The sequence below is a fragment of the Neovison vison genome, chromosome 6, assembly GCF_020171115.1.
Source record: "Neovison vison isolate M4711 chromosome 6, ASM_NN_V1, whole genome shotgun sequence".
Classification (NCBI taxonomy): domain Eukaryota; kingdom Metazoa; phylum Chordata; class Mammalia; order Carnivora; family Mustelidae; genus Neogale; species Neogale vison.
This window is the reverse complement of record NC_058096.1, coordinates 177,235,379-177,262,233: the sequence shown is the minus strand read 5'-3', so window position 1 is coordinate 177,262,233 and position 26,855 is coordinate 177,235,379. Positions and strand designations below refer to the sequence as shown.

The following is a 26,855-nucleotide window of genomic DNA, read 5'->3' as shown; positions in this document are numbered from 1 at the left end:
GTGACAGTATACTAATTTTTCCTGCTTTAGCTCATATGTGAAGATTAGTATTCGTTTTTTTATATGAAGACACAGATTTTTATTCAACATTTATGGTGGACCCTTGATGCTTATGGGAAATACATCCAGGCATATTAGTGACTTGACAAGTTAACAAAACTATATTTGCTAAAGGTCTGTAGCACTGACTTCTTTTGGGCTCCATCTTCACATTATTACTGCATTGTTATGATGTCTGTGTATCTTTGTGAAAATGCATTATGATGTGGTCTCTGAGTTGTCTCTGTGTTTGATTAGAGATGTTCACTAGCAAATTGTTTTATAGACAAGCAAGTTGAGTTTTCCTTCAGCAGTTCTTTGGATATAAAAAAAGATTTAGTAAATCTTTTAAATGATTTAGTAAAACCATTATTAAAGTACTGTTAATGAAAAGGTATATTGAACATAGGAAATAGTCATTAGAGACCTTTTGAAATGAATTTTTTTCAGGAATAGAGGTTAGCAGAGATGAGAATTTTCAGACTCCTAATTGAAACTGTGGTTTTGAGAACATTTGAATCCTCAAGAGTTATCTTTGTGAAGGAGATTGCCTCAAAGTAGCCCTATTGGTATTAGCAAGAAGTAAGGATTAGTTTTTTAAAATGAGTTGAAATGGTATGACAGGCATTTAATTAGTAGTTAGTTCCCTTTGCCATTATGCTTTTAAAAAGTTCTTATTTGGAGAATTTTTCTCTGTTATATTTAGTTTTCAAACCCTGGTTCAAAGAAACATATCTTCCGCTCAGTTTTATTGTTGCCACCCAAAAAGAGCTATTTTAAAATCCATGTTGCTACTGTTTGGGATGTTATATATATATATATATATATATATATATAGATATATATATATCTCCTAACAATGCAAAAACCTACCAGTAAATAAGCTATTCACCTCCAGTCCTCCCAAGGCAAACTTGATTGCTTGCCAAATTACCATAAATTTAACAACATTAATAAAGGACAAAAGAAAACAAACCAGATACTGGCAATTTTAACAGGAAAACCTAGAGACTTGCCTTTCTGGACCCTTAGGTTCAGGTGTTGTTCCTTGGTGGAGAAGTCTATCAAGAGCGCCTCTGTGGACAGAGAGGCAATGCTTGAGTGGTTTGTGAGGACCAGGACAGCAGTTAGGAGTTAAATATTATTACATCTTATGGGTCTGTTTGCCTCAGAGATGAAAGGAATGCCCTTGTTATTAAAGGCCTGCTATTTGGCAGCAGAAACTATCTACAGTAGTTTTTGAGACTCAGGAAAGAAGAAAGGCAAAGAGAAGGGAGTAGTTGGCACTTGAGGAAATGGAGGAAGTGAAGCAGCTATATATACACCCTTAGGAGAAGCAGCTATAAGGAGAGAGGAGGTAGAACCTTTGCATTCTGAGCAAGTCTTGTTCAAAGTTGTATGTATCTGTATGCATTCAAAAGTGGCATAGCTGGCACTGAAATTTCGATTTCCTTACTGATACTCAAGAAGCACAGCAGGTAGGTTATCTGCAGAAGCTGGCCTATTATTCTGTGTAGATTTTAAATTATCTTTGGATGCTTAAAAGTCACTGCTTCACACAGGTCTTCCTGGATACCCAATCATCCCATATTATCTCCTTTGTTTTAAATGACATATGTTTATTGTGGGATATTTTTATATTTGTTTCCTAGTTTCTTTTCATCTGTTGTTTGAATAAGTGAATGAATAAATAAATGAATGAGTAAAAGCGGAGGCAAAGTAGCTTTGTGGGTTTATGACCATAGAGGAAAGCGTGAACAGTATAGGTGTTTGTGAATCGGTATAATACACATTCATTGTTGATGTATGCTGGCGATGATTGGGTCATGTGTGAAACAGGCTTTTATAATTGCCTTGCCTACTCCAGAACCTCTAGGCCAGAGTTCATAAATGCCAAGCCCGAGAGCTGTAACCACTTTTCCCTCATCTGCGTAGATAGCACAGATGGAAGAGCACATCCTCACTGAGCCCAGGTGGAAACCCCTGCCAGTTGATCTGAATTGCTAGAGCAGATGAAAAACATTGACATCCAGACCACTATCTACACAGGGGGCCTGTCTATGCAAGAGCCTAGTGTTTAGCTAGTGTTTCTTGAAGAGTTAAGTTTTTTTGGAGTCAGTATTGAAAGTTGCATCATTTTTTTGAAGGATAATCTTGAAGTTTTATGATTTTGTGGAAAGTTACTATTTACTTCAGAAAAATAATTTCTAAGGTTTATTTAGAACAGTGGTCCATTTTGAGAATTTGGGCCATTTGAAGAAAAGAGGCCTTACTCGATTATGTCCCTGAGGTACCTGAAATTTAAAATTTTTGGATGGTTCTTAATTCTCTGTGGTAAGTACTAAAGAGACTCTCTCCTTCCCCGAACAAACCAACCCACAGACAAGCCCACTGGAATTTTGAGAGAAGTTCTTTGCTTAATAAGATTTAATTGCCCAAACAATTTTTTAAAAGATTTATTTATTTATTTGTGAGAGAGAGAGAGAATGGGCAGGAGGAGTAGAGGGAAAGAGAGAGAAGCAGACTTCCTGTCAAGCAGGGAGCCCAATGTGGGACTCCATTTCAGGACCTGGAGATCATGACCTGAGCTGAAGGCAGTTGTCTAACTGAGCCAACAAATTTTTTTTTTTTTTTCCAATTTATTTATTTTCAGAAAAACAGTATTCATTATTTTTTCACCACACCCAGTGCTCCATGCAAGCTGTGCCCTCTATAATACCCACCACCTGGTACCCCAACCTCCCCCCCCCCCCCCCGCCACTTCAAACCCCTCAGATTGTTTTTCAGAGTCCATAGTCTCTCATGGTTCATCTCCCCTTCCAATTGACCCAAAAGCACATACCCTCCCCAATGTTCATAACCCTACCTCCCTTCTCCCAACCCCCCTCCCCCCAGCAACCCACAGTTTGTTTCGTGAGATTAAGAGTCACTTATGGTTTGTCTCCCTCCCTATCCCATTTTGTTTCATGGATTCTTCTCCTACCCACTTAAGCCCCCATGTTGCATTACCACTCCCTCATATCAGGGAGATCATATGATAGTTGTCTTTCTCCGCTGAGCCAACAAATTTTTTAACGTCTGCTTTCAAACTGACTGTCTTTGGGAACGAGTTATGTCTGTAGTTGGAAGTAAATCCAGATTTGCACATAAAACTGAGAACAGATTGTTGTCTTTTGAGAAATTATTAAAGATACTGTCCAGAGTTCTAAAATTGGGAGAAAACGGAACATTATATTCCGAATTCTTGAAGTACTACTATAGTGAATGATAATCTTTTGTAGCCCCTTAAAAAGAGATTGCCTCAGATATAATGTTTGTCTTCACAGTGGTAATTCTGAAGTGATTAGAAAGAAAAGGAAAATATGTTTGGTTCTAAAAACTAAGAGAAGCCTAGATGTAGAACACAGTATCTTAATTCATTTCCCAGGTTGTAAATAAATATTGAAACATTGGAGTAGATTTTAAAATGCCAGTTTCAAAGCGCAGAGGATTTTATTTTATACCAAAACTATGAAATATAAAACATGGATTTTTCTATTAGAAGACATCTGTAAATGAGTGTCCTTTTAGAATATTAAGGGATAGAACAAGGTTACCAATGACTTGTTCCTGAACTTGTTGGAATTCCTTATGATTGAGTGTATTCATGAGTTTTACTGTTGGAGTAAATAGGTAATAGTGGCATGGCTGATTTATCTTCTAATTCCAGTTGTCATTGCTGTAATGTAGGAGATGGTGATATTTGATTATCCCAATTTAAAAATTGCCTTTTTAAAAATGTATTGTTTGAAAATAATTTCAGATTTACAAAAAAGTTGTAGGAATAAAAGCATTTCAAAGAACATTGTGTACCCTTTATACTGAGATCAGACTATTAACATTTTACTTCATTTGCTTTATGATGTGTGTATTCTGTGTGTTGCTTTACATAGGTAAGCTGTATGTACCATGGCCCTTTATTTCCAAATGTGTATTATTCAAGATTGGGAATATTTTCTTACATGACTATTTTTGTTACCAATTTTATGACATTAAAAAAATGATTTTTATCTACTGCTGCTTAGTTGGCCCAATAATGTTGTTCTTAGCATATTTACCCACTAGGGTAGGATCCAGTCTAGGGTCAGGATTTGCCTTTAGTTAGGTCTCTTGAGCCCTCTCTAGTCTGAAACATTTTCACAGGCTTTCTTTATCTTTTATAATATTGACATTTGTCAGAATTATTCCCTCTCCCATTTAATAGAATGTCTCTCATTTTGGCTTTGTCTGATGGTTCCTCAAGATTAGATTTAGTTTATGCATTCTCAACTGAAATAGTACTATATGGGGGATATTGTTTCCTTTTCATGGTATTACTTCTGTAGGCACATGATGTCATCTGAGCTTCATCTGTTGATTTTGATCACTCAGTCAAGATGTTGTCTAATTTCTCAATTGTGTCATTACTAGTTTTTTTCCTCGAAGGGCAGTTTGTGGTGATATGCTTTAAGCTTGCTCCGCATCAAGATTTCCCCAAAATCTACCTTTCATTTTAAATACTTCACCAGCAAAAAATAGGTTATCATTGTTTTTTTTTACTAATGTAAATTGAAATAAAAGAGCAATATTATTACCAATAATTCCACTTAGTAGTGAAATACATAATGATGCTATTAACTGGAAAAATTAGTATTGGTAACAATAATTTTATGTTAAAGGTTTTTGGAGAGAAAAATGACTAACTTGTATATTTATTGGACATATATTTTCAATATATAGCAAATGTGTGAATTTTGGCATTTACACAGTCGAGTTGTAGTGTGTGTTGTTTAAAAAAACAAGAGACTTGTCTGTTTAGCAGGTAAAAGTAGTCTTTTCTCGGCAAGAAAAGAAATTTATTTGAGGCATTTGTCATGCTCCTTACTGCATTCTGTCTTTCCAGAGTAGCTTGATAACCAGGTCTTCTGTTTGAGAATACTCTGAGATATTTGTCAAAGCTGGTATTTTTCCATTTGTCTTCTCAAGTATATTAGACTGGATTGGATTGCTACTGTAGATGGACAGATGAAGCAAAGAGAAGCTTATTTCTTCACGGGGTAGTACTTGCTTTCTGCATATCTGTGCATTTAAAGGAGCAACTGTAAAATCTAACCTAATTAATTTAGAATCCCTGCTTTAAAGCACTGTAGTGTATGAGTATTTTCACTGTATTCTCCCCAATTCTACATGTGAGTTAGCCCTAAAGGAAAATTTTCTGGGACAGGGTTTGCTTTAGCCTTTCATATACCAAGGCATTTTGGGAAGTGAGGGCCACATTATTCTACTGTTGTAGGCATTTATCTCTTGCTTAACTATATTTTAAATGAGAGGCCTGTGAATAATACATAAAACCCTAAATGGTAGAGCTGGAAGTGACTTTAGACATACTCCAATTCCTTCCTCTTCTAGATAAGGTAGCTTCATTCCAAAGGTAAAATGATTTGCAGGTAGTTAGTAAGTGGCAAAACTGGTAGTAAGATTCTCAGACTGAAAGGATAGTCTTCTTTTTACCACCTGTTTTGCTTCAGATTTATTTTGCCCAACTAAACAAATTCTGGGAATATTGCCTTGAAACTTTGGTTGTGTGTGTATGACTACAGTTCTGTCCATCGTCACAAAATCACTGAGTGCTAAGACCAATGTTTGGTGTTATTTAAGTGTTATATTTGTTTAAGAGGATACACAATTAAGTAGTAGTTTTTCAAGTATCTGTTTGCTTCCTAAGTTGCTTGTCTCAGTGTAGCAGCATTTTGACAGCGTAGAAATAAATTCTGAGTTATCTAAAGAACAATTGTCAACTTAGTGGTTTAATCATTCAGCACAGGCTATGAAAAGTGAAGATTAAGATTTGACACTAGGGAGAAGAAGTAGAAATACTTTCAGGTCTATAAAGTAGTTACACCACAAAATCCATGCATCACAGTTAAATATTTATTAAACGTATTTCTGTACTCAAGATGTTTTTGGATTAAAAACCCAAGGACTGGGGCGCCTACGTGGCTCAGTGGGTTAAGCCTCTGCCTTCGGCTAAGGTCATGATCTCAGGGTCCTGGGATCAAGCCCCGCATCTGGCTCTCTGCTCAGTAGGGAGCCTGCTTCCCCCTCCTCTCTGCCTGCCTCTCTGCCTATTTGTGATCTCTGTCTATCAAATAAATAAAATCTTTATACACACACACACACACACACACACACACCCCAAGGACTTGATTACCTAATTTCCAGGCGTTGCAGATGAGCACTAGCAACAATTAGAGAAAGTTATAGCTAGCTTCTGCCACCAGTAAGAAGTATCGGTAAAGGAGATGAAGGAATATCTAAGTTGAGGAAATGCAGGCCCCTACTTATTTTATCATGGGATGGCACTGTAATTGATGTTTACAATCATTAAATTTTATTGCCAGAAGGGTCCTTAAGAATTATCTTCATTTTCTTGTTTTACAATCGATGAAGTAACTTGAAATACCAAGAACATTGAATTATGTCCCATAAATTATGTGTGAGAAGTTAGCTAATAAGTATGTATTGCATTTTACTATTTTTAAATTTATTTTAATGATTGTATTTATTTGAGAAAGAGAGAGCCACCCAGATGCCCTAAGTATGTAATGCATTTTAGAAAGCTTCCTGTGGAAGCTAGTTGAAAAGTTTTGCCATTTAAAAAAGCTTAGCAACCATTTTGTAAAACACCTATTTCCTAATGATACCAAACAAATAAGGCATATCTCACATGGACCTCACTTCAGAAATAATTAAAACTTAACTATAATAATACAATTACAGAGGAAAATTTTTTTTAGATTTTATTTATTTATTTATTTATTTATTTATTTATTTATTTATTTGTCAGAGAGAGAGAGAGAGAGAGCGAGCGAGAGCGTGCGCATCCGCAGGTGAGCGCTCAAGCAGGCAAGAGTGGCAGGCAGAGGCAGAAAGAGAAGCAGGTTCCCTGTCAAGCAAGGGGCCCGATGCATGACTCGATCCCAGGATCGTGGGATCATGACCTGAGCCGAAGGCAGCGGCTTAACTGCCTGAGCCACCCAGGTGTCCCTACAGTGGAAATCTTTAAGAAAAACAGAATCAGTCACTATTGAGCTATGTGACTTTGGGAATTTATTTCCTGTTCTGTAAATGATAGTAATAATCACCTCTTCTTATAGCATATTAGTCTTTAAATTTGTGCTAGAGAACACAAAACATAAAATTCAACATCTTATTTTAATTTTTAATTTTTATTCATTTTTAATGATTTCATTCATTTATTTGACAGAGAGATAGAAAGTGCAAGTAGGCAGAGTGGCAGGGAGAGGGAGAAGCAGGCTCCCCGCCAAACAGGGAGCTTAACACGAGACTCAGTACTAGGACCCTGGGATTATGACCAGAGCTGAAGGCAGATGTCCAACCAGCTGAGACACCCAGTGCCCCAACTTTTTTTTAATTAATTAATTTTTATTTAAATTCAGTTAACATATATTATAATATTGGTTTCATGATAGAGGTCAGTGATTCATCAATCTTTTTTAAAGATTTTATTTATTTATTTGACAGATCACAAGTAGGCAGAGAGGCAGGCAGAGAGAGAGGGAAGCAGGTTCTCTGCTGAGGAGCTTGAGATCATGACCTTAGCCAAAGGCAGAGTTTTTTTTTTTTTTTTTTTTTAAAGATTTTATTTATTTATTTGACAGAGATCACAAGCAGATGGAAAGGCAGGCAGAGAGGGAGATAGAGGGAAGCAGGCTCCCTGCTGAGCAGAGAGCCCGACATGGGACTCGATCCCAGGACCCTGAGATCATGACCTGAGCCGAAGGCAGCGGCCTAACCCACTGAGCCACCCAGGCACCCCCATCAGTCTTATATAATACCCAGTGCTCAGACATCCTGTGCCCTCCTTAATGTCCATGACCCGGTTATCCCATCCCCCATCCCTCTACCTTCCAGCAGTCATTGGTTTGTTTCCTGTGCTTAAGAGTCTCTCATGGTTTATCCTCATCTCTGATTTCAACTTGTTTTATTTTTTCCTCTCTTCCTCCATGATCCGCTGTTTTGTTTCTTAAATTCCACATATCAGCAAGATCATACAATAATTCTCTTTCTCGGGGCGCCTGGGTGGCTCAGTGGGTTAAGCCGCTGCCTTCGGCTCAGGTCATGATCTCAGGGTCCTGGGATCGAGTCCCGCATCGGGCTCTCTTCTCAGCGGGGAGCCTGCTTCCCTCTCTCTCTCTCTCTCTGCCTGCCTCTCTGCCTACTTGTGATTTCTCTCTGTCAAATAAATAAATAAAATCTTTAAAAAAAATAATTGTCTTTCTCTGATTGATTGACTACTTAGCATAACACCCTCCAGTTCCATCCACTTTGCTGCATATGGCAAGATTTTTTTTGATGGCTGATTAGTATTCCACACATTAACTGTTCTTAAGTGTACAATTAGCTCAGTAGTATTAAGTACATCACCACCATACATCTATAGAGCTTTTTTTTTTTTAAGATTTTATTCATTCATTTAGAAAGAGAGTGAGCGAGCAGGAGGATGAACAGAGGGAGAAGGAGAGAATCTCAAGCAGACTCTACAGCAAGCACAGCACAGAGCCGGACACAGTGCTGCATCCCACAAACCTGAGATCATAACCTGAGCCAAAACCAAAAGTTGAAGGCTTAACTGACAGCTACCCAGGTGCCCCTAGAACTTGTAATCATTTCAGACAGATTCCATACCCACAAGCAGTTATTCCCTATTTCCCCCTTATCCCTAGTCTTTGGCAAACACCATTCTATTTCTGTCTTTACGAATTTAACTATTTTATTTTAGGTTTCTCATGTGAGTAGAATTATATAGTATTTTTGTATCTAGCTTATTTATATTATTATAGTATAATGCCTTCAAAAGGTTCATCTGTGTTTTAGCATAAGTAAGTTGTTTTTTTTTTTTTAAAGGCTGAATAGTATTACATTGCAGGAATAAACCACATCTTGTTTATCCATTCATCTGCCAGTTGCCTTTGGGTGTCTTCCACCTTTTGGCTGTTATGGATAAGGCTGCTGTGAACGTGATATACAGGTATCTCTTTGAGTCTTGTTTTCAATGCTTTTGGGTTTATAATGGGATGTAGAATTGCTGGGTCATGTGGTAATTCTGTTTTTAACTTTTTCAGGAACTTCTATACTGTTTCCTTAGCAGCTGCACCATTTGACATTCCTGCAGCAGTGCACCAGGGTTACAATTTCTCCATATCCTCACTATAACTTGTTACTTTTGGCTTTTTTGTTTTGTTTTGTTTTTGATAGTAGCCATCCTAATGGGTATGAGGATAATATCTTTCGTAGTTTTGATTTTGTAGCATTTCCCTAATGATTAGTGATGTTGAGCATCTTTTCATGTTCTTATTAGCTATTTGTTTATTTCCTTTGGAGAAAGGTCTTTTCAAGTTCTTTGCCCATTTAAAAAAAAGTTATTGTTAAGATTTTTCTTTTAGAGCAGGGCACCTGGGTGGCTGAGTTGCTTAATCAGCTGCCTTCGGCTCAGGTCATGATCCCAGTGTCCTGGGATTAAGCCTCACATTAGGCTCCCTGTTCATTGGGGAGCCTGCTTCTCTCTCTCTCTCTTTTTTTAAAAGAGCAGTTTTAGGTTCACAACATAATCAAGGAGGGGAAGGTACAAAGTTTACCAAATACCTCCTGACCCTACATTCACAGGTTCCTCCATTATCAGCATCCCACACCAGAGTGATACATTTGTTACAATCGATGAACGTAATGATATATATCCATCATTATGGTATCATACAGATTTTTTTTTTTTTAGTGCATAAAAATCTTCTGTGTTCTGCCTGTTAATTTCCTCTCTACCCCTTCAAGTCCTATTGACCACTGATTTTCTTAACTGTTTCCTAGTTTTGCCTTTGTCAGACTATTGCTGGAGTCATGTTTTCAGTCATTTTGTTGGAATCACAGAGTATGTAGTCCTTTCAGATTGAGTTTTTCATTTAGATATATTTTTAAGATTCCTTCATGGATTTTTGTGGTTTGGTAGCTTCATTTCTTTCTGGTATTGAATAATATTCCATTTCCTTGATAGGACAGTCTATGTATTTACTTAGGTTTTGGTTGCTTCCAAGTTTTAGCAGTTATGCAGAAAGATGCTATAAGCATTAATGTGCAGTTTTTTGTGTGGACTTAAGTTTTCAACATCTTTGGGTAAATGAAGGAGCATGATTGCTGGATTGAATAGTAAGAGTATATTTGGTTTCGTAAGAAACCACCAAACTGTCTCTGATAGTGGCTATACTGTTTTGCATTCCCACCAGTAATGAGTGAGAATTGCTGTTGTTCCACATCCTTAACGAGCATTTGGTATTATTGGTGTACCAGATTTTGGCTACTCTAATGTACCAGTGGTATCTCATTTTAATTTACATTTTCCTGATGACATATAATGTGCAGTATCTTTTCGTATGCTTATTTGCCATCTCTGTATCTTCTTTGGTGAAGTATCAGTTGAGGTCTGTGGCTCATTTTTTAATTAGGTTTTTTTTTTTTTTCATATTGTTGAGGTTTTAAGAGTTCTTTGTATATTTTGGATAATAGTCCTTTATTGGATGTATATTTTTAGAAATATTTTCTCTTACTCTGTGCCTCTTTTCTAACTCTAACTCTTCTGAATCTTGTTCATATAGCAGTTTTTAATTTTAAGGAAGTCCACCTTATTGTTGCTTTCATGGATAGTGCCTTTGGTTGTTGCCTTTGCTTCCCTTTTAATCAGGTTATATATTTTTTGTATCATTACTAGTTTTGATATATGTAGTTTTGATGTCATGACTAGATTTTCACATATAAATTATATGTGAAAGTTCTGAGAATGATAGTGTTTAATATATAAGTGAAAATAGTGATTGTGGTTAACATCTTTTTTTCTGAAATCAGCCTGAATTCCACTGAATGCGGCGGGGTTGGGGAATGTAGAACTTTGGAGTTATTTAGAGGAAATTAATTTGTAAAATTGGAATTCATTGTGCTCAGGACTTGTAGACAGTTTTAGAATCATGTGTGGCTAGCATAAGGTCACAGCAAACAATCAGCCAGTGTTAGGGCCTTGAAAATAGTCCTGTTTGTTTAACCATTCCTTTGTTGAGAGATTTCCAAATCCTGGGCTGTTTACCTAAAAAGCAAGAGTTAGGTCAACTGAGAAATTAATATTTGGTAAATAAAATTTATAAATACATAAAAGTATAAAGTCAGTATTAGCTGTGATTCATTAGATGTAGTTTGTAATTGTAGTCAAAATTAAGAATATGAGGGACATCTGGGTGACTCAGCAGGTTGGGGATCTGGCTGAGGTTTCTGCTCAGGTCATGATCTCAGGGTGATGAGATTGAGCCCTGCACTGGATTCTGTGCTCAGTGTGGAGTCTTCTTGAGATTCTCACCCGCCCCCCACTGGTCTCTCCCATGCCTTCTACTTGTGCTCTCTTTCTCTCAAATAAATAAAATCTTTTTAAAAATAAGAAATGTGAAAGCTATTATGAGAATTATGATACTTTATAGTGAAGGATATAAAAGATTTGAATGTTTAAATGAACAAACCATGTGCCTGGATGGAGAAACTTGATCCTGGTTAAATATCAAGTATCGATATAGGGCAATCCTCAGATTAATAGTTAATGTACTTCTAGTCAATATTTTAACTGAAATATGAATTTCTAAAGTTTATTTGAAACGTGAGTGATGAACCAAGACAGTTTTGAAAGCATTCCAAATTTTTTATCTTCTATATAGAATCAGAAATTGTGTAAGATGCAGTAATTCATTTAATCCTAATTTAGGAATAAACAGACTAATGGAAAAGTATTGACTCAGATATAGAAGTATCTCTGTATGACATTTGGCGTATCACTTCAAATTAGGAGTGTGGATTTTTAAATGAGGAGTGAGATGATTGAAAAAAGGAACTTTCTCCAGATGGATGGACATTTTAAATTTTAAAAGGGCATTTAAATACTATTAGAAAATATTTTAATCTTATGATAAGGTCATAAGCCAAAAAGAGAACAGAATTGATTACATAAAAGGAAAACCTATACAATGACAAAATATTTTATAAACCTTGTTTAAAAGACAGACTTGGAAAAACTAGTTAGCAGTGAGTTGTAAATTGTCAAAATAATTTAAGTGCTAAAAATGAAGAACTTTGACATTTTACTTCTGATTTCCTACTTTGTTAACACTTATATATAGGTGGGAAATGAATAAATTTTCATTTATAGTTGTAATATGTAATATTTCTTTTTTAAACTTAAGGAAATATGTAAGAAGTTTTAATCTTATTAAAAGTATCTTTTTTTTAAAGGGATTATGCGTTTGTATGAATGAAATAATGTATCTCTTCAAAAATTGTGGTTAAAAGGAATGTTTTATTTCTTTCTTTTAAAGGAGAGTGGGTAGGAGCAAGGGGAGAGGGAGAGAGAGAATCTTTAAGCAGGCTCCACGCCCACTGAAGAGGGGCTTGATCTCACAACCCTGAGATCATCACCTGAGCTGAAATCAGGAGTTGGACACTTAACTGAGCCACCCAGGCATATGTATAAAGAATGTTTTCTTAAGACAATTTGTTAACCACCAGTAAAAAATCAGTTGTATACTGAAATGGTTATAGAAGCATTGTTGATTCCTGAAGCTTATGCCATGTTATAGGTCTTAATAAATGTTGATTAACTTCAGATGTTTTCTTTTGTTCAGTCAGGTCAATTCAGTGAAGATATGATACCCACAGTGGGCTTTAACATGAGGAAAGTAACTAAAGGTAACGTCACAATAAAGGTATGTGACCTTCTTTCCATACTTGATTTTAAATTGTCAGCATACACAGCTACAGATTTTTCTCTTCCTTTGTTTTTTACATGCTTATTCGTAATTCTTAACTCATGAATGGGTACATTCCAAACAAATGTAAATCAGTTGTTTTTTTCTTTCATATATCAGAATGTGTATGTTGAAATGTTAAGTGCCATAAAAAAACTTAACATATGGCTTGGCAGAATTATATTTGGGGTGTAGATGTTCCTAAGAAATAAAAATCCCATGTTTGAGATCCTGTATTTGGAATTACATTTGTATTGGTATTATATTATTTCATGGACAGTATTTTATATTGAAAGATAATTTATTATTTATAATATTGGTAATTTAATATTATATTTGTGGTACATATATGGTAACCCAGCTTTCTCTTTCTTTGCTACTAAGTGCTGAAATTAAAACTGTGAAATAAGAAAGCTAACTAGGTAAACATAATTTTGTTTTGAGAATGAGTTTGACAGGTTTAATTAAATCCTGGACTGTTGGATTGTTTACCAGGGGATATATTTTAGTTTTTTTGGGTGTGTTCTATAGTTCATGGGAGTCTACTTGTAACTGTCTGAGCCCTTATAATCCTTTCACCTAATTCCTATGGCTCACAGAAGCTGCTTACTAATAAATTCTTTCTGGAGCTCATCTAATGAAGCTTCTCATTTTTCATGTATAGGTTTTTTTATGCATATTACAGGTGTCTGTACCTAAAGTGGAAGCCTCTTGAAGACAAATATCATGACTTAAGACGTTTAGATAGCTCAGTGTCCAGAATAATACCTACAGAGTAGGCATAACTGTGGAATTATTGTGGGTAGTAGCTTTCGTATAGATACAGTAAATTTGTAAATGATTAGGCATTAATGCATACCCAGTCAAACAATTAAATCTTAATAGATTGTGGATGATGCCTGGTTCAGTACATGCTGAAAGTGTTCTCTTAAAGATATATTTTCAATACAGAAATTTATTGGTTAGCAAGCAAAGAAGGTATTGCACAAAATTTTCTTTGGTAGAACTTATTAGATCCCGTGTAAACATAGGAAATATGAACTTCAAATGTAGAGGTGGACCCAAGAGCTTCTAGATTAAGAACTTGTTTCAGCTTAAGTTTTTCAGGAGTAATTTGGCTCTGACATTGTGGAAATGGGCGTATCTGCCTGATTTTATTCTCCTGCTACTTTTTTTTTTCAAAGTATTACTTAAAATATCTTTATTAAAAATTCTCTCTTGATTTAAAGATTTGGGACATAGGAGGACAGCCCCGATTCCGAAGTATGTGGGAACGGTACTGCAGAGGAGTCAATGCCATTGTGTAAGCGCTTCTTAAAAAGGTCAATTTAGGTGTCCGGGAAAAAACTTGTTTTCAGTACTTGCAAAGATTCAATTTTTATTTCATGCAGTAATAGTCTTTATTAGTGTAATCCCATTAATACAAAACTTTAACAAATTTAATCATAAATGAGAGTTTTAGGGGTTTTTTTTTGGTTTATGCTGCTAAGAACTAAGGGTTATAAATGTTTTACTGTCATATATTAGCATCTAAATATAGTCTGTTTAAAAGTTTTTTTTTTTAAACATATATATTTATTTATTTCACAGACAGAGATCACAAGTAGACAGAGATGCAGGCAGAGAGAGAGGGAGGAAGCAGGCTCCCCGCTGAGCAGATAGCCTGATGTGGGGCTCTATCCCAGGACCCTGGGATCATGACCTGAGCTGAAGGCAGAGGCTTTAACCCACTGAGCCAACCAGGAGCCCCTGTTTAAAACTATTTTTGAGTACTGAGCTTTTCTTTATCTGGGTCTTTATTAGTAACAATTTCAGTGATGTAAATCTTTTTTTAAAGTAAGTTTGTTTGTTTGTTTATTTATTTATTTATTTACGTAATCTCTACACCCTATATGGGGCCCAAACTCACAATCCCAATATAAAAAGTCGCATGCTATTCTGACTGAGCCAGCCAGGTGCCCCTTAGTAGTGTAAATTTGAAAATTAAAAATCTTCATCCCTAATTGTGACCATCAGAGAATTTGGAGACAAGAGATACTGAACTCGCTTTTTCTTTTAAGTTATATGATAGATGCTGCTGATCGTGAAAAGATAGAAGCCTCTCGAAATGAACTACATAATCTTCTAGATAAGCCACAGTTACAAGGAATTCCAGTAAGTATGGGGTTCTTGTTATTTTATATGATTATAAGAGTTATTATTTTTAAAATTATAATTTATTATGTTAAATGTTTTAAGATCTTAAAAGACTTTTTAACTGAATATTAGCCATATACTGGGTACTGTGCTTTTTATTAATTTCTTAACCAGCTAGTTATTAAACTATATACAATAGGAGCAGTGCTCAGTCCTGGGGATACAGTGATGAATAGAAGTGAACAGAAGCATGCTTCCTGTCATCATGGAGCTTATGGTGTAGTAGGAAAGGTACATGCCATGAAGTCACTTGAATAATACAGCTCTGATAAGTGCTATGAGGGAGAGGTACCTGGGGCCTTGAGAATTATAAATTAGAGGGGATATTTGATCTAGATTGGGGGAAGAAAGAAGGATTCTCTGAGGAATTGATGCTTGAGCTGAATGGTGAGGATATGTAGACATGTGAGGAAAAGAGAGTTGTAGCCAAAGCCTTTTGGTAGGAGGAAGCAAGGCACTGAGAAGAGGCCAGTCTCCCTAGAGCAAAAGCAGAGTGAGAGGGTGGGGAGAGTGTGGTAAGCCATGTGGCAGCTAGGGCACTAAAGGGAGGCGGGGCTGGACTATGTGGGAAACTGTTGCTAGTTTTAAAGCTTTTTTCTGAAGTGTTTCTTTTTTCTTTCCTTTTTTTTTTTTTTTTTAAAGATTTAATTTATTAAGAGAGCATGTGTGGGTGGAGGGAGGGGGAGGAGCAGAGGGGAAAGGAGAAGTAGACTGCCCTGAGTACAGAGCTGGTGAGAGGGTGTCCGACCCCATGACCCTGAGCCAAAAATCAGGAATCAGACGCTCAGCTGCTCCACTGACCAGCCGACCGAGCCACCCAGGCACTCACTGTTGTAGTATTTTAAATGTCAGATTTATTACTTAAGTCATCGTGATTTCATTTTAAGAATGGGTTAAAGTGGCAAGGGGGACTATAAGGAGGGCAGTTTTGGGAAGCTGTTGAAGTTGTCTTGGCAAATTACAGTACCATGGGTTAGGGTGGTAGTAGACAAGATGATAAGGATACAGATTTTAGGGATATTTAGGAATGCTGTCTACCCGACTTCATAATGGATTGGAAGAAGAGATAGAAAGAATAATTCCTAGTTGTTTCTGGTTCATGAAGTTAGATGGAAGGTGGTGCCATTTGTTGAGCTGAAGAATGTTGGCAAAGGACCATGCGTTAGCCTCATGACAAGTTCATGAATGTCAAATACTTGAGGTATATTATCTCAGGTAATCCTAACAACGTAATGAAGTTTTTGGTTATCCCTCCTTTAGAACAGTTGTTCTTCACAGTTACATGGCAACATTACCTGTTGTGCAACAGGTTTCGAATCCATGTCTATCTGACTTCAAAGCCTATTCTATTTTTTAAGTGCTAAAACTTAGTTCTGTATACCTACCAGAAGTAAAAATCAGTCTTCCCTTAAGGTCACCATAAGCTTTCTTAGTTGCAAGCAGTAAAAAGGAATTCATTGAAGGGATATTGAGTAGCTCACAGAGTCTCTGAGAAGGCTACACATTAGCAGGTTCAGGAAATAAGCTGGAACAAGGAAGCTAATCAGTTGCTAGAATCACATCCAAACTCACACCACAGAGTAAGTCTGTTGACCACATGCAGTTTTTGAACACTAGACACAATTGTTCTGATTGGAAAGTCATTTAGCTGTTTCCCTTTCCCTAGCTTCGGAATGGTTCTCTATCCTGCTTTCTTGCATCACTGCCTCTGCATGGAAAGGTTTGGTTCATCCTAGATTATGCATCTATGCTCTAGTAGAGAGGAACTGGGGGAAAAATTATCCATAGAAGCAAGTAGCTTTATCAGGAGGCAGGTTCATAAGGTAGGAGGAGAGTTCTTAAATGTAGTAAGAGGGCCAAAATGCCAGGTAACCCCGAAACTGACAGCTGATCACAAATGGCCTTGATAATATTTTTAGAAATTCAGTCAGGTCTAGCCTGAGAACCTGGTGTGACTTAAATAAGAGTATGGAGAGGGGTGAAAGTTGGGGAAGGGGAGACAGGCTGTAGTTTAACATTGTCCTGTGAGCTCCCAGTTTCCCCAACTCTCTCTGCCTTTGTCCTTGTCTCTTTGTCCTTTGTGCAGAGTAAGTATCTTGGTTCTATGAGTAGAAATGGTCAAAGTGTATGGAGTAGGGTGGGGATAGGGGTGTATTAAGTGAAAGAAATAGTTATGGTAAGGTAGACATGGCATGTATATTGTTGGGATGGGTCAAAGATTACATGTTCTTAGAGAATACTGATTTAGAGTATGGATATTCTCAAATATGTTATATGTACTCACATTCTTTTTCTTCTCTAAGGCAGAAAGGACTTATCTGAGACAGAGTGGTGGTTGGGAAGCCTCTCTGCTTTCCTTTCTTTTCAAAGCACATCTAGCAACCAGATGATACCATTTATTCATAGAGCTTATGACTGCTATATTTATCCTAATTTCCAGACTTAACCATTGTCTTAGAATATTTATACATGATATTCTGTAGGATGAATTGGGAATTTTAAGCATACTTATGTGTTCATATGATTGATGGCTAACAAAAATGGTTAAAAAATTGTTCCCCCATTCTTGGTTGTGTTAAGATCATATTCACATTATGGTAGAGATTTATGTAGAAATTGGAGAATTCATACCATAGAATTGTAACATTTTAGTAGAAGTTGGCAGCCATGTATTGAATTCGGGGCATTGATGCAGTAGAAGTTGAAATGAATACTAATTTGAATAACTAAGTAAGTGAGATAGGCCACCAGTTAAACAAATATGCCTCAATATTATGGTAGCGTTCCAATTTTAATGTCTGCAGATATGACTATCATATGTTTCTGTGACCTTTTCTTACATAAAAGTTTATTGTTAATATCTTTTCTTTTTAAAGGTGCTAGTACTTGGAAACAAGAGAGATCTTCCTAATGCCTTGGATGAGAAACAGCTAATTGAAAAAATGTATGTTTTAAGAATGAATGATGGTGCTTTTTAAAAAAAAAGGGTTCTAAATTACACTGTTTTGCCTAATACTTTGTTTAGCATCATTATATTATTAGTATTTTTAAAAGATTTTATTTATTTATTTATTTATTTTTAAAAAGATTTTATTTATTTATTTGATAGACAGAGATCACAGCAGGTAGAGAGACAGGCAGAGAGAGAGAGAGGAGGAAGCAGGCTCCCTGCTGAGCAGAGAGCCCGATGTGGGACTCGATCCCAGGACCCTGAGATCATGACCTGAGCCGAAGGCAGAGGCTTAACCCTCTGAGCCACCCAGGCGCCCTAAAGATTTTATTTTTAAGTAATTTCTACATACAACATGGAGCTTGAACTTAAAACCCTGAGATCAAGAGTCATTCATATGCTCTTCTGAGCCAGCCAGGCCCTCCTGTTATTTAGTAGTTACAGCCATGTTTTTGGGCAAACATGGTAAATTTGGCCTACTAGACAAGTGAATTTCTAAAATTTTCATAGTAATAAAGTACATTTCTTCAGTATAAAAAGATAAGAAAATTGAACAAAGAATGATAGGTATGATAGTTATTTTAAGTACAGACTTATTGTCTTAATTCTGCTTCTTATAGGAACCTGTCTGCTATTCAGGATAGAGAAATTTGCTGCTATTCAATTTCTTGCAAAGAAAAGGATAATATAGGTAAGAAATGACTGTGAAAGAAATGGCTATCACGGGAAGGGATGTCTTAATGCTCCTTACTCTTTATTATTCCCAGTTCTGTTGAAGTGACTTCTTTTATAGAGGACTATTGTTTTTACCTAAGGAAAAGCAATAGACATTATATCTTTTGACAGCAAATACAACATCCTGAATGTGCCCTATGCTATTTAAAGAAGTAAATGAAATAGACATGAAGTTAAACATTATGTGTTATCAATTTATTGTATTAATTTTGGCAGAGTTAGTATCCAGCTATGCTTTGTAACAAAATGTTTTTGAAATATGACTATAAAAATTGGTCCTTAGGCACTAAAACAATTGTTCATTTATTGAACCAGTATATTACTGTAATGTTAGTACTCAGTTGGAAATATAAGCCAAAAGTACTCTTTATGTATTTAATGTTTGTATTAATTTCCTAGGACTATTATAGCAAAGTACCACAAACTGGGTGGTTTAAAACAGCAGAAATTTATTTTCTCAAGTTCAAGTTGGTTAGGTGTCCAAAATCAAGGTGTCAGCAGGGTCATGAAGGCTGTTGGAGAATGTCCTTCCTTGCTTTTCTTAGCTTGTGGTTGCCTGCCGCCTTTAACATTCTTTGATATATTGATGCTTCCCTCCATTTTCTGCCTCTAGCTTCATATAGCCTTCTTCTTTGTGCATGTGTGTGTATTTCCTCTTCTTACAAAGATAGATACCATTGGATTAAGGCCTACCTTCATTCAGTATGATCTCATGTATCTGTAAAGACAATTTTTGAATAAATTCTGAGGTTCTAGGTAAGTGTGAATTTTTAGGGGAACAGTATTCAGTCCAATAAAGGATCCTTAACGAATTTAAGTATCTGGTTGAAGTTCAGTTTCTTAACTGATTTGTGAGAGGTTATTTAATAAACGTGGATTGGAATGGGTGAGAAGGATCAAAAGGTAAAGAGGAAAGATGAAAGATTTGACAAGATGAATGGCTATTCCAACTCTTAGCTATTTGAGTGAAAAGACCTATAACGGTGCAATAAAATATCCTCACAGGAAAGTGTACCTTCGTGACAAAAAGCTAACTAAGGCTAAGTCACACAGTTCTTGTCTGGCATGACAGGTTCAACCAAAGTGTGAGAGGAGAGTTCAGTGCATGTACCGTGAAGCAGCTGGGTAGGAGCCTAGAGATTTTCATGGCACCTTTACCTCTCCCAGTTTGGTGGTCACTAGTGAAAAAAATTGCTTTGTGGGCCACTACAGAAAAATGAGGCTGTCCATCATTGCCACATAATTGGCTTAACAAACAGCATGGGCTTTGGAGTCCTGCAGCCTCAGGCCAGAACACTTGGTCCTAAGTTACTTTCTGACTGGTTTTGGATAAAGCACTTAACCTCCCTGATCCCCAGTCTTTACTCATCTATAAAATGGTGATAATGGCAGCAATTTAAAAATTCTTTAGTGAGAGGGAGTGTGAAAATGCATGGCAGCATTTGACATATGGTGGATGTCATGTGGGTGTATTAGTTTTCTATTGCTACTGTCAGTTAGAAGCCCGTCATAGTTCTCACGGAGCTAGAAATCAAGGACTGAAATGACAGGTTGTGTACTTTTTGGAGACTCTAGGAGAGACTCCATTTCCTCCTTATCTTTTCCAGCTTTTAAATACTGCCTGCATTCTTGGCTCATGGCTCCTTCCTCCAACTTCAAAGTCAAAAATATGGTGTCTCTGACCATTCTACCATAGTCACACTTCCAATTTAAAAAAAAAAAAAAACAGCAATATCTTGTATTGGAGTAGAATGTAATACGTAGTGCCAACACATATGTTTAGAAGAACGTATTGTTATTTTTTTCCCTTTAGCCTCATTCAGTATGTATTGGTTCTCATCATAGTTAACTTTTCCCCCATTCAGTTCTAGTCTTATCAACTCTTTCCTCACCCCTCCTCAGACATGCTCTGATAAGCTCAAAGTGTTGATAGTTTTCTGGCTAATTCTGGGCTTCCTTTATTTTTTATTTTTACGTTTTTTTATGATTTTATTTTTAAGTAGCTGTACACCCAGTGTGGGTGGGTGACTCCTGAGATCAGGAGTCACATGCTCTGCCCACTGAACCAGCCAGGTACCCATGGGCTTCCTTTAAAGAGCACCCAAAAGGAATCTGAACCTAATACTTTGCTGAAGGACACAAGCTGTTCTCTATTAAATGGGTAGAATAAGGGACTTGCTATATTGTGAGCATTTAGTTAATTTGAGTAAAGACTCTTCAAGCACTTAGGGTTACTTAGAGTTATTAGTTAAAAAAAAAAAAAATCCTCCCCCTCCTTACGTGTTAGGAGGAATTCTTGTTAAGTTTTAAGTTGTGTCCCTAAGAGAGCATTTACTTATATACATTGGTTCTCACTGAAGGATTTTCCCCCAGGATACATTTGGCAATGTTTGGAGATACATGGTTGTCATAAATGAAAGTGTGATGCTGGTACTTAGTGGGTAGAGACCAGGGATGTTATAAAGATGCTACAGTCCCCACAGCTAATTGTCCAGTGTAAAAGGTCAGTATTGGTGAGGTTGGAAAACCCTGTTCTGCATACGCTAACCATAATCTTGGGGCGTTGTGCTATTCTGTAAATCCATTTTACTCCTTTATACTCTCTCTAATATTTCATAAAATAGGGGGAAAAAGTTATTGAAAAGAGAAAAAAAAGTCCTTTGTTTTACTACCTTGACAAACCAGCCAGATACTTTCCTGAAAAAATCTTGTGAGCTTATTTAGGAAGTAAATCAAAGAGAGTTGGTGAGAACTACTTTTGTTATTTGAGGCTGACTTCATAGTCTGTCATAGAGCTCCGTAGTCACTAGTTTGTGATTGTAGAACTCCTGCTTCACTTAGTAGTATCCAAGCCCAGGGAAATGGATCCACTCTTACTGGATTCAGAACAAGTAGATTGTAAATCAGAATGCCTGTTTTATTTGGAGCAAGAAATATAATGGCCAAGTGGATTAGACTTTTTGGATAGTCAAATCAGAACATCCTCCCTATTTTCACCTTTTACAACGTATTTCAGAACCAAATTTATGAATTTATTAAATTTTTCCCGAAGTATCTCAGTGCACACAGGTGGCACAGGTGATATATTTTCCTTCCAGCTTCCCAGTGTGGTGTATGAAATACTTCAGTAATGTGTCCTTAAACATAGAACAGATTACTTCTGTGAACATGATCTTTGCAAAGATGACTCCTTCATCTGAGTATCATCTTTCTTTTGTTCTTTTTTTTTTTTAAAATTTTGTTTGTTTATTAGAGAGCATGAGAAGGGGGGAGGGTCAAAGGGAGAAGCAGACTCTCTACTGAGCAAGGAACCCCATGTGGGACTCGATTATGGGACTTCGGGATCATGACCTGAATGGAAAGTAGTTGCTTAACCAACTGAGCCACCCTGGCACCCTAAGTATTGTCTTTATTTTCTGCTTTTTTAATCTAGTCTTAAGGATCCATTTGTCTTTAGGATATAATTTCGACTGATGTCCACAAGCTTTGTTTTAAGTGACTTTCTTAAATATTTAAACCTAGGCATTTCACCGTCAGATTTACTTTTCTCCCCATTCAATTCTAATGAATGTGGCCTTGCTCTTGACTACATACTGCAGTCCTCCTTTTTTTTTTTTTTAAGATTTTATTTATTTATTTGACAGACAGAGATCACAAGTAGGCAGAGAGGCAGGCAGAGAGAGAGGAAGGGAAGCAGGCTCCCTGCCGAGCAGAGAGCCCGATGTGGGACTCGATCCCAGGACCCTGAGATCATGACCTGAGCCGAAGGCAGTGGCTTAACCCACTCAGCCACCCAGGCGCCCTGCAGTCCTCCTTTTAAAGTGCACATGATCTGGTTCAATAATCAGGTTAAATCATTGTTTCCACAGCTCTGAAGAGGTTGCATTTGTTCAGATCTCAGCTCTAGGGTATTCTTTACATATGTGTGGCTTACAGTTTCTATAACATGTTATTAGCTTGGAAACTGAATTTGCATTCATCTTTCAGGTTTGGAGAATTGAGTGCTGCATCTGATAGATTCTCACATACCCTTTTTATGGATGACATTTTTAAAGAATTCAAGGACAGTAACTCACTGTTTTGACTTAGCTGCCTTCTCTTGTCAGTCTAAGTGCTTTTTTGGGGGGCTAATCTCAGTTGTGATAGCTGCAGCTGCCACCTCTGGACACCTCTTACCAGTTCCCAGCTCTTTCTGAGATCAGTAAAACTATCTGCTGGACATCTCCATGCCTGTTACCTTCTACACGTGAAATCTGATGTGCTATGTTGCTAACTTATCTTTTATTTTTCTCAAGTCTGTTCTTTAACCACTGTGTTTGTCAACAGCTTTATGACAAACACAACTCACTGAAGCTGGAAGATTCTTTCTGTGTTTGTATGTTGGTCAGCTCCACATTTTCCTTCTTCCATTCCTACAACACTTGTTTGCTTCAGGCGGTTTTAGTCACTACTCCTGTTGTGATAGTCACTGTCTATACTGACAACTCCAAGTTGTCCTCTTTTGCCATTGATCATTCTAAAATAAGCAAATATAATTTCCTTGCTTAAAATTCCCCAGTAATTTCCAGTTGACTTGAGAATAAAACCCAAACTTGGTAGCATCTTAGAGTGGTATACAAGGTTATCTAGCTCCCTCTAGCCCGTGGTTCTCAGTTGAGGGCAGAAGACATTTTTGCTCCTTGGGGGACATTTGGCAATCCCTGGAGATATTATTGATTGTCACAATTGCAGGTGTGTAGGGAGGTAGATAATGGCATCTAGAGGTAGAGGTCATGGATGCTGCAAAATAGTCTGCCATGCACTGGGAAGGCCTTCTTCCCATCCCAGCGAAGAATTACCCAAGTCCAAAAGGTCAAAAAGGTGAAGTTGAGACCCCAGCTGTAGCCTTAGTGTTGAGTGGCAGCCTCTTCCCCTGTACTATGCTTCATCCACATCTTATCACATATAATCCATCTAGATCTCCACCCTGTTAATGCTTTTGTTTATTCTTTTGCTTTTATTGTTTCCTTTGCCTGGAATTCTGTGGGGCAGTCCTTCTCCTAGTCCCAAATGAGTTTGTCTGTGTTTACCAACTTTGATACGTAAAGCTCCTTGAGGGGAGAGAGGGGTTCTCCCATATCTTTGCATTCTTGGCACTTCATATACAGTACTTACCTTAACAGGCAGTCAGTAAATTTTTGAATGAATAAAAGATGGCACAGGCTGTCCTGAGCATAATTTAACTTTTAAATCAGAGACTGCTGAGTCTCTCATAATTCCTTAGAATGTCCTCTTGAAGTTTAGGTAATGGAGAATAGTATAGATGAAAAAGCAGGACAGGGCCAGCATGTACTTTGAATTAGCTGCATTTTAAATACTGTCTCTCATGTTTAGTGTCTTAACTTTGATCTTAACACCTTCAATTTTTTTCCCCTCCATCTTTAGATATCACACTTCAGTGGCTTATTCAACATTCAAAATCTAGAAGAAGCTGAAGCATCTCCTGAAGTCTTCCAGTCCTTCCTGGCTATAATCCTAGAATTACTGTCCGTTCCTCTGAAGTACTTCCCAGAATACGGTCCTTCCTAAACCCAAGAAATTGCCTTTTTCAGAGTTTATTTCTCTTGTGCACTGCTGAAGATGTGTATCCCTAATCCTTCATAAAGAATCAGCTAGAGTTGTCATGATAAAGTCAGCACACACAGAAAAGCTTCTTATACATACTTGTCTTAAACAGTGTGTAGAGCCTTTTTTTTTTTTTTTTTTTTTTTTAAAAGAACTAAAACAAAAACACTTGACCATCTTAAATCAAGAAAATTGCATATTTCTGTTCTGGTCTTTCTGGGCCAGATTTTTATATTGGTTTTCAGTGAATGTCTATGATATTTCATTGTAGAATTCATTTGCTTAATACTGATACTGATTTGATACAGCATGAAGTTTCTAGTGCCACACAGTATTTAGAAAACCTTTAGCTTGACTCATGTGGGATATAAACATAATGTTTACATATCTCACAAATGCATGTGAAATGTATAATTACACCTTAGGAATTTAAAAAAATGGTCTGCAAAGAGTGAGCTGAGGCACCAGATCAGTGTTGTTATGGTTTTTTACACTGGTGAGATCATATATGAATTTTTAAAACATCTGCTTTCTGAGAATTCTTCACAGATAGCAGTTGGGGTTATGAGAGGAACTAAGGCACGCTGTTGTATATCTGTCCAGATCATTACTTCTCTATTTTTTCTTCTTTTTCTTTTTCTCTTATTCGGGGTTGCGGGGGGCTCAACACACTTTTTTAAAGGGTTGGGAATTGAAGATTTTCTCAAAGGCTTTCATGGATTTAGAGCATTCCAGCCAATGTAATAAAATGTGTTAAGAATGTCAGACTTTGTTAACAAACACCTGTTTGTTCTTTCTATCTCTAGTCATTAAATCAGTGCTGCTGCATGACACTCTAACTCTCGACTTTTTATATCCAGTCATAGACTTTCAGCACAATAGATACTTAGAAACAAGTAAAAATTCTTATTTTTCTCTCTTATTGAGGTAAGGTTTGGCACTCTTTTGTCTGGTGCCATTAGACATCTTGATTATTGTGACAACTCTAGACCTGCCTGCTCTCTCTAATGTAATCATGCACAACGTCTACAGGTTGTTTAATAATCAGTCACACAGAGAACTGAGGAACTGATGCTGTGTATTGTTTGCTTCTACTATACGGAGATGTATAAAAACTTAAAATGAACATGTTTTGTAGTTTAGTGATGTCCATATACATAAAGGGACACATTAATACTGGTTCACTTGTAAATTGTTATTCACATAAACCACTGTAGTAGATAAAACTTTATGCTACACCCGCTTATGTGTTGCCTCACACTGTGTGTGATTTTGTTTCTTTTGTTAAGCAGCACTCATGTAGACAGTGCATTTCCATAATGTTGAGCACTCAAAAGTGCAGTCAACAGTTGTTTTAATGAATACCAGTTTTAATTTATAGACTGCCATGGCCTTAACAATATTCTGTACAAAATACTGCACTGTGTTGCACAGATACTACTTGTTTTTCTCCATTCACATTTTTATGAGTAGAATCTCAGCTTTTAAAATTCTGTTCTTATTCTTTGAAGCGCGTTGCATACTTCCCTGATGGGATGGATGGTTCTGTAAATGAAGGGATATTTAAACTTGCTACTGTAGCTCAACACCGTTAATGGTTACTGTGAACCATTACAAAGAATGTGGCAATTTGCTTGTGCCTGAAAGGAGGAATTGGAACTAAAGTGAGTGACTGTGTGGGGACCGCATAGGTTCGTTAATTGACCTATAGCTAAAACTTAATGTTTATGTGTCTGTTCATTGCTTTCAGCATTTCAAGACATCCAAACTCTACTACCAACATTTTCCTGTGCATTAACTTTTGCATGTGAAAACTTAACAGTTACTGAACTTTGTAAATACGTGAATTTTTTTATTTAGGTGATGCATTTTTTTGTCTGTTTACTGCTCTTCTCAGCTTTATTCAATAAACTTGCATTTTGAGGGTTGTATTGACAGTTTTAACTTAAAATGTGCATCGTAATGGAAGGTGCTGATTTTTTTGGAAGGGGTTGGGAAGAAAGTTACAATGAGCAAGCGCCATAGACAGTGTGCTAGAAAGAAATCAGTTCATTTCTCAAAGAATTGAGTCTGCGAGTTAGTTAAAATAGAAATAAACTTTTAAAATAACCACAGGGTTGATAGTGCGATTTTTTGGGGCGGACATGGTGGAGGAGATGCTGTTACTTATAAACCGTCCTGATAAACCAAACTTAGGACTTCTGGAAGTGGCAAGAGCTAGTTGTTTAGACATTTTATAATTTATTTGTTTCAGAAGTTATAATAAAAATCTAATAAACTGAAATTGCAAGGCAGGCCTACTTACTTCTGTTCCAGAATGAAAAGATGTTAAATATCAAAATGGTGGTTGTCCCACAGAAGCATATATTTTTTTAAAGATTTTATTTATTTATTTGACAGAGATCACAAGTAGGCAGGGAGGCAGGCAGAGAAGTGGGGGAAGCAGGCTCCCCGCCGAGCAGAGA

At 36.8% G+C, this 26,855-nt stretch overlaps 1 protein-coding gene across 1 annotated transcript in view; it reads left to right on the top strand.

The window, feature by feature from the left end:
* ARL8B (ADP ribosylation factor like GTPase 8B) overlaps positions 1 to 26,321 on the top strand; it is a 54,263-nt gene extending 27,942 nt beyond the window's left edge. The window contains 6 exon segments of the mRNA XM_044253113.1: positions 12,783 to 12,863; positions 14,135 to 14,208; positions 14,966 to 15,059; positions 17,978 to 18,045; positions 18,672 to 18,742; positions 24,211 to 26,321. Of these exon segments, the coding sequence (XP_044109048.1) occupies positions 12,783 to 12,863; positions 14,135 to 14,208; positions 14,966 to 15,059; positions 17,978 to 18,045; positions 18,672 to 18,742; positions 24,211 to 24,260 (438 nt within the window). The 3' untranslated portion in view covers positions 24,261 to 26,321.
* The last annotated feature ends 534 nt before the right edge of the window (positions 26,322 to 26,855 follow it).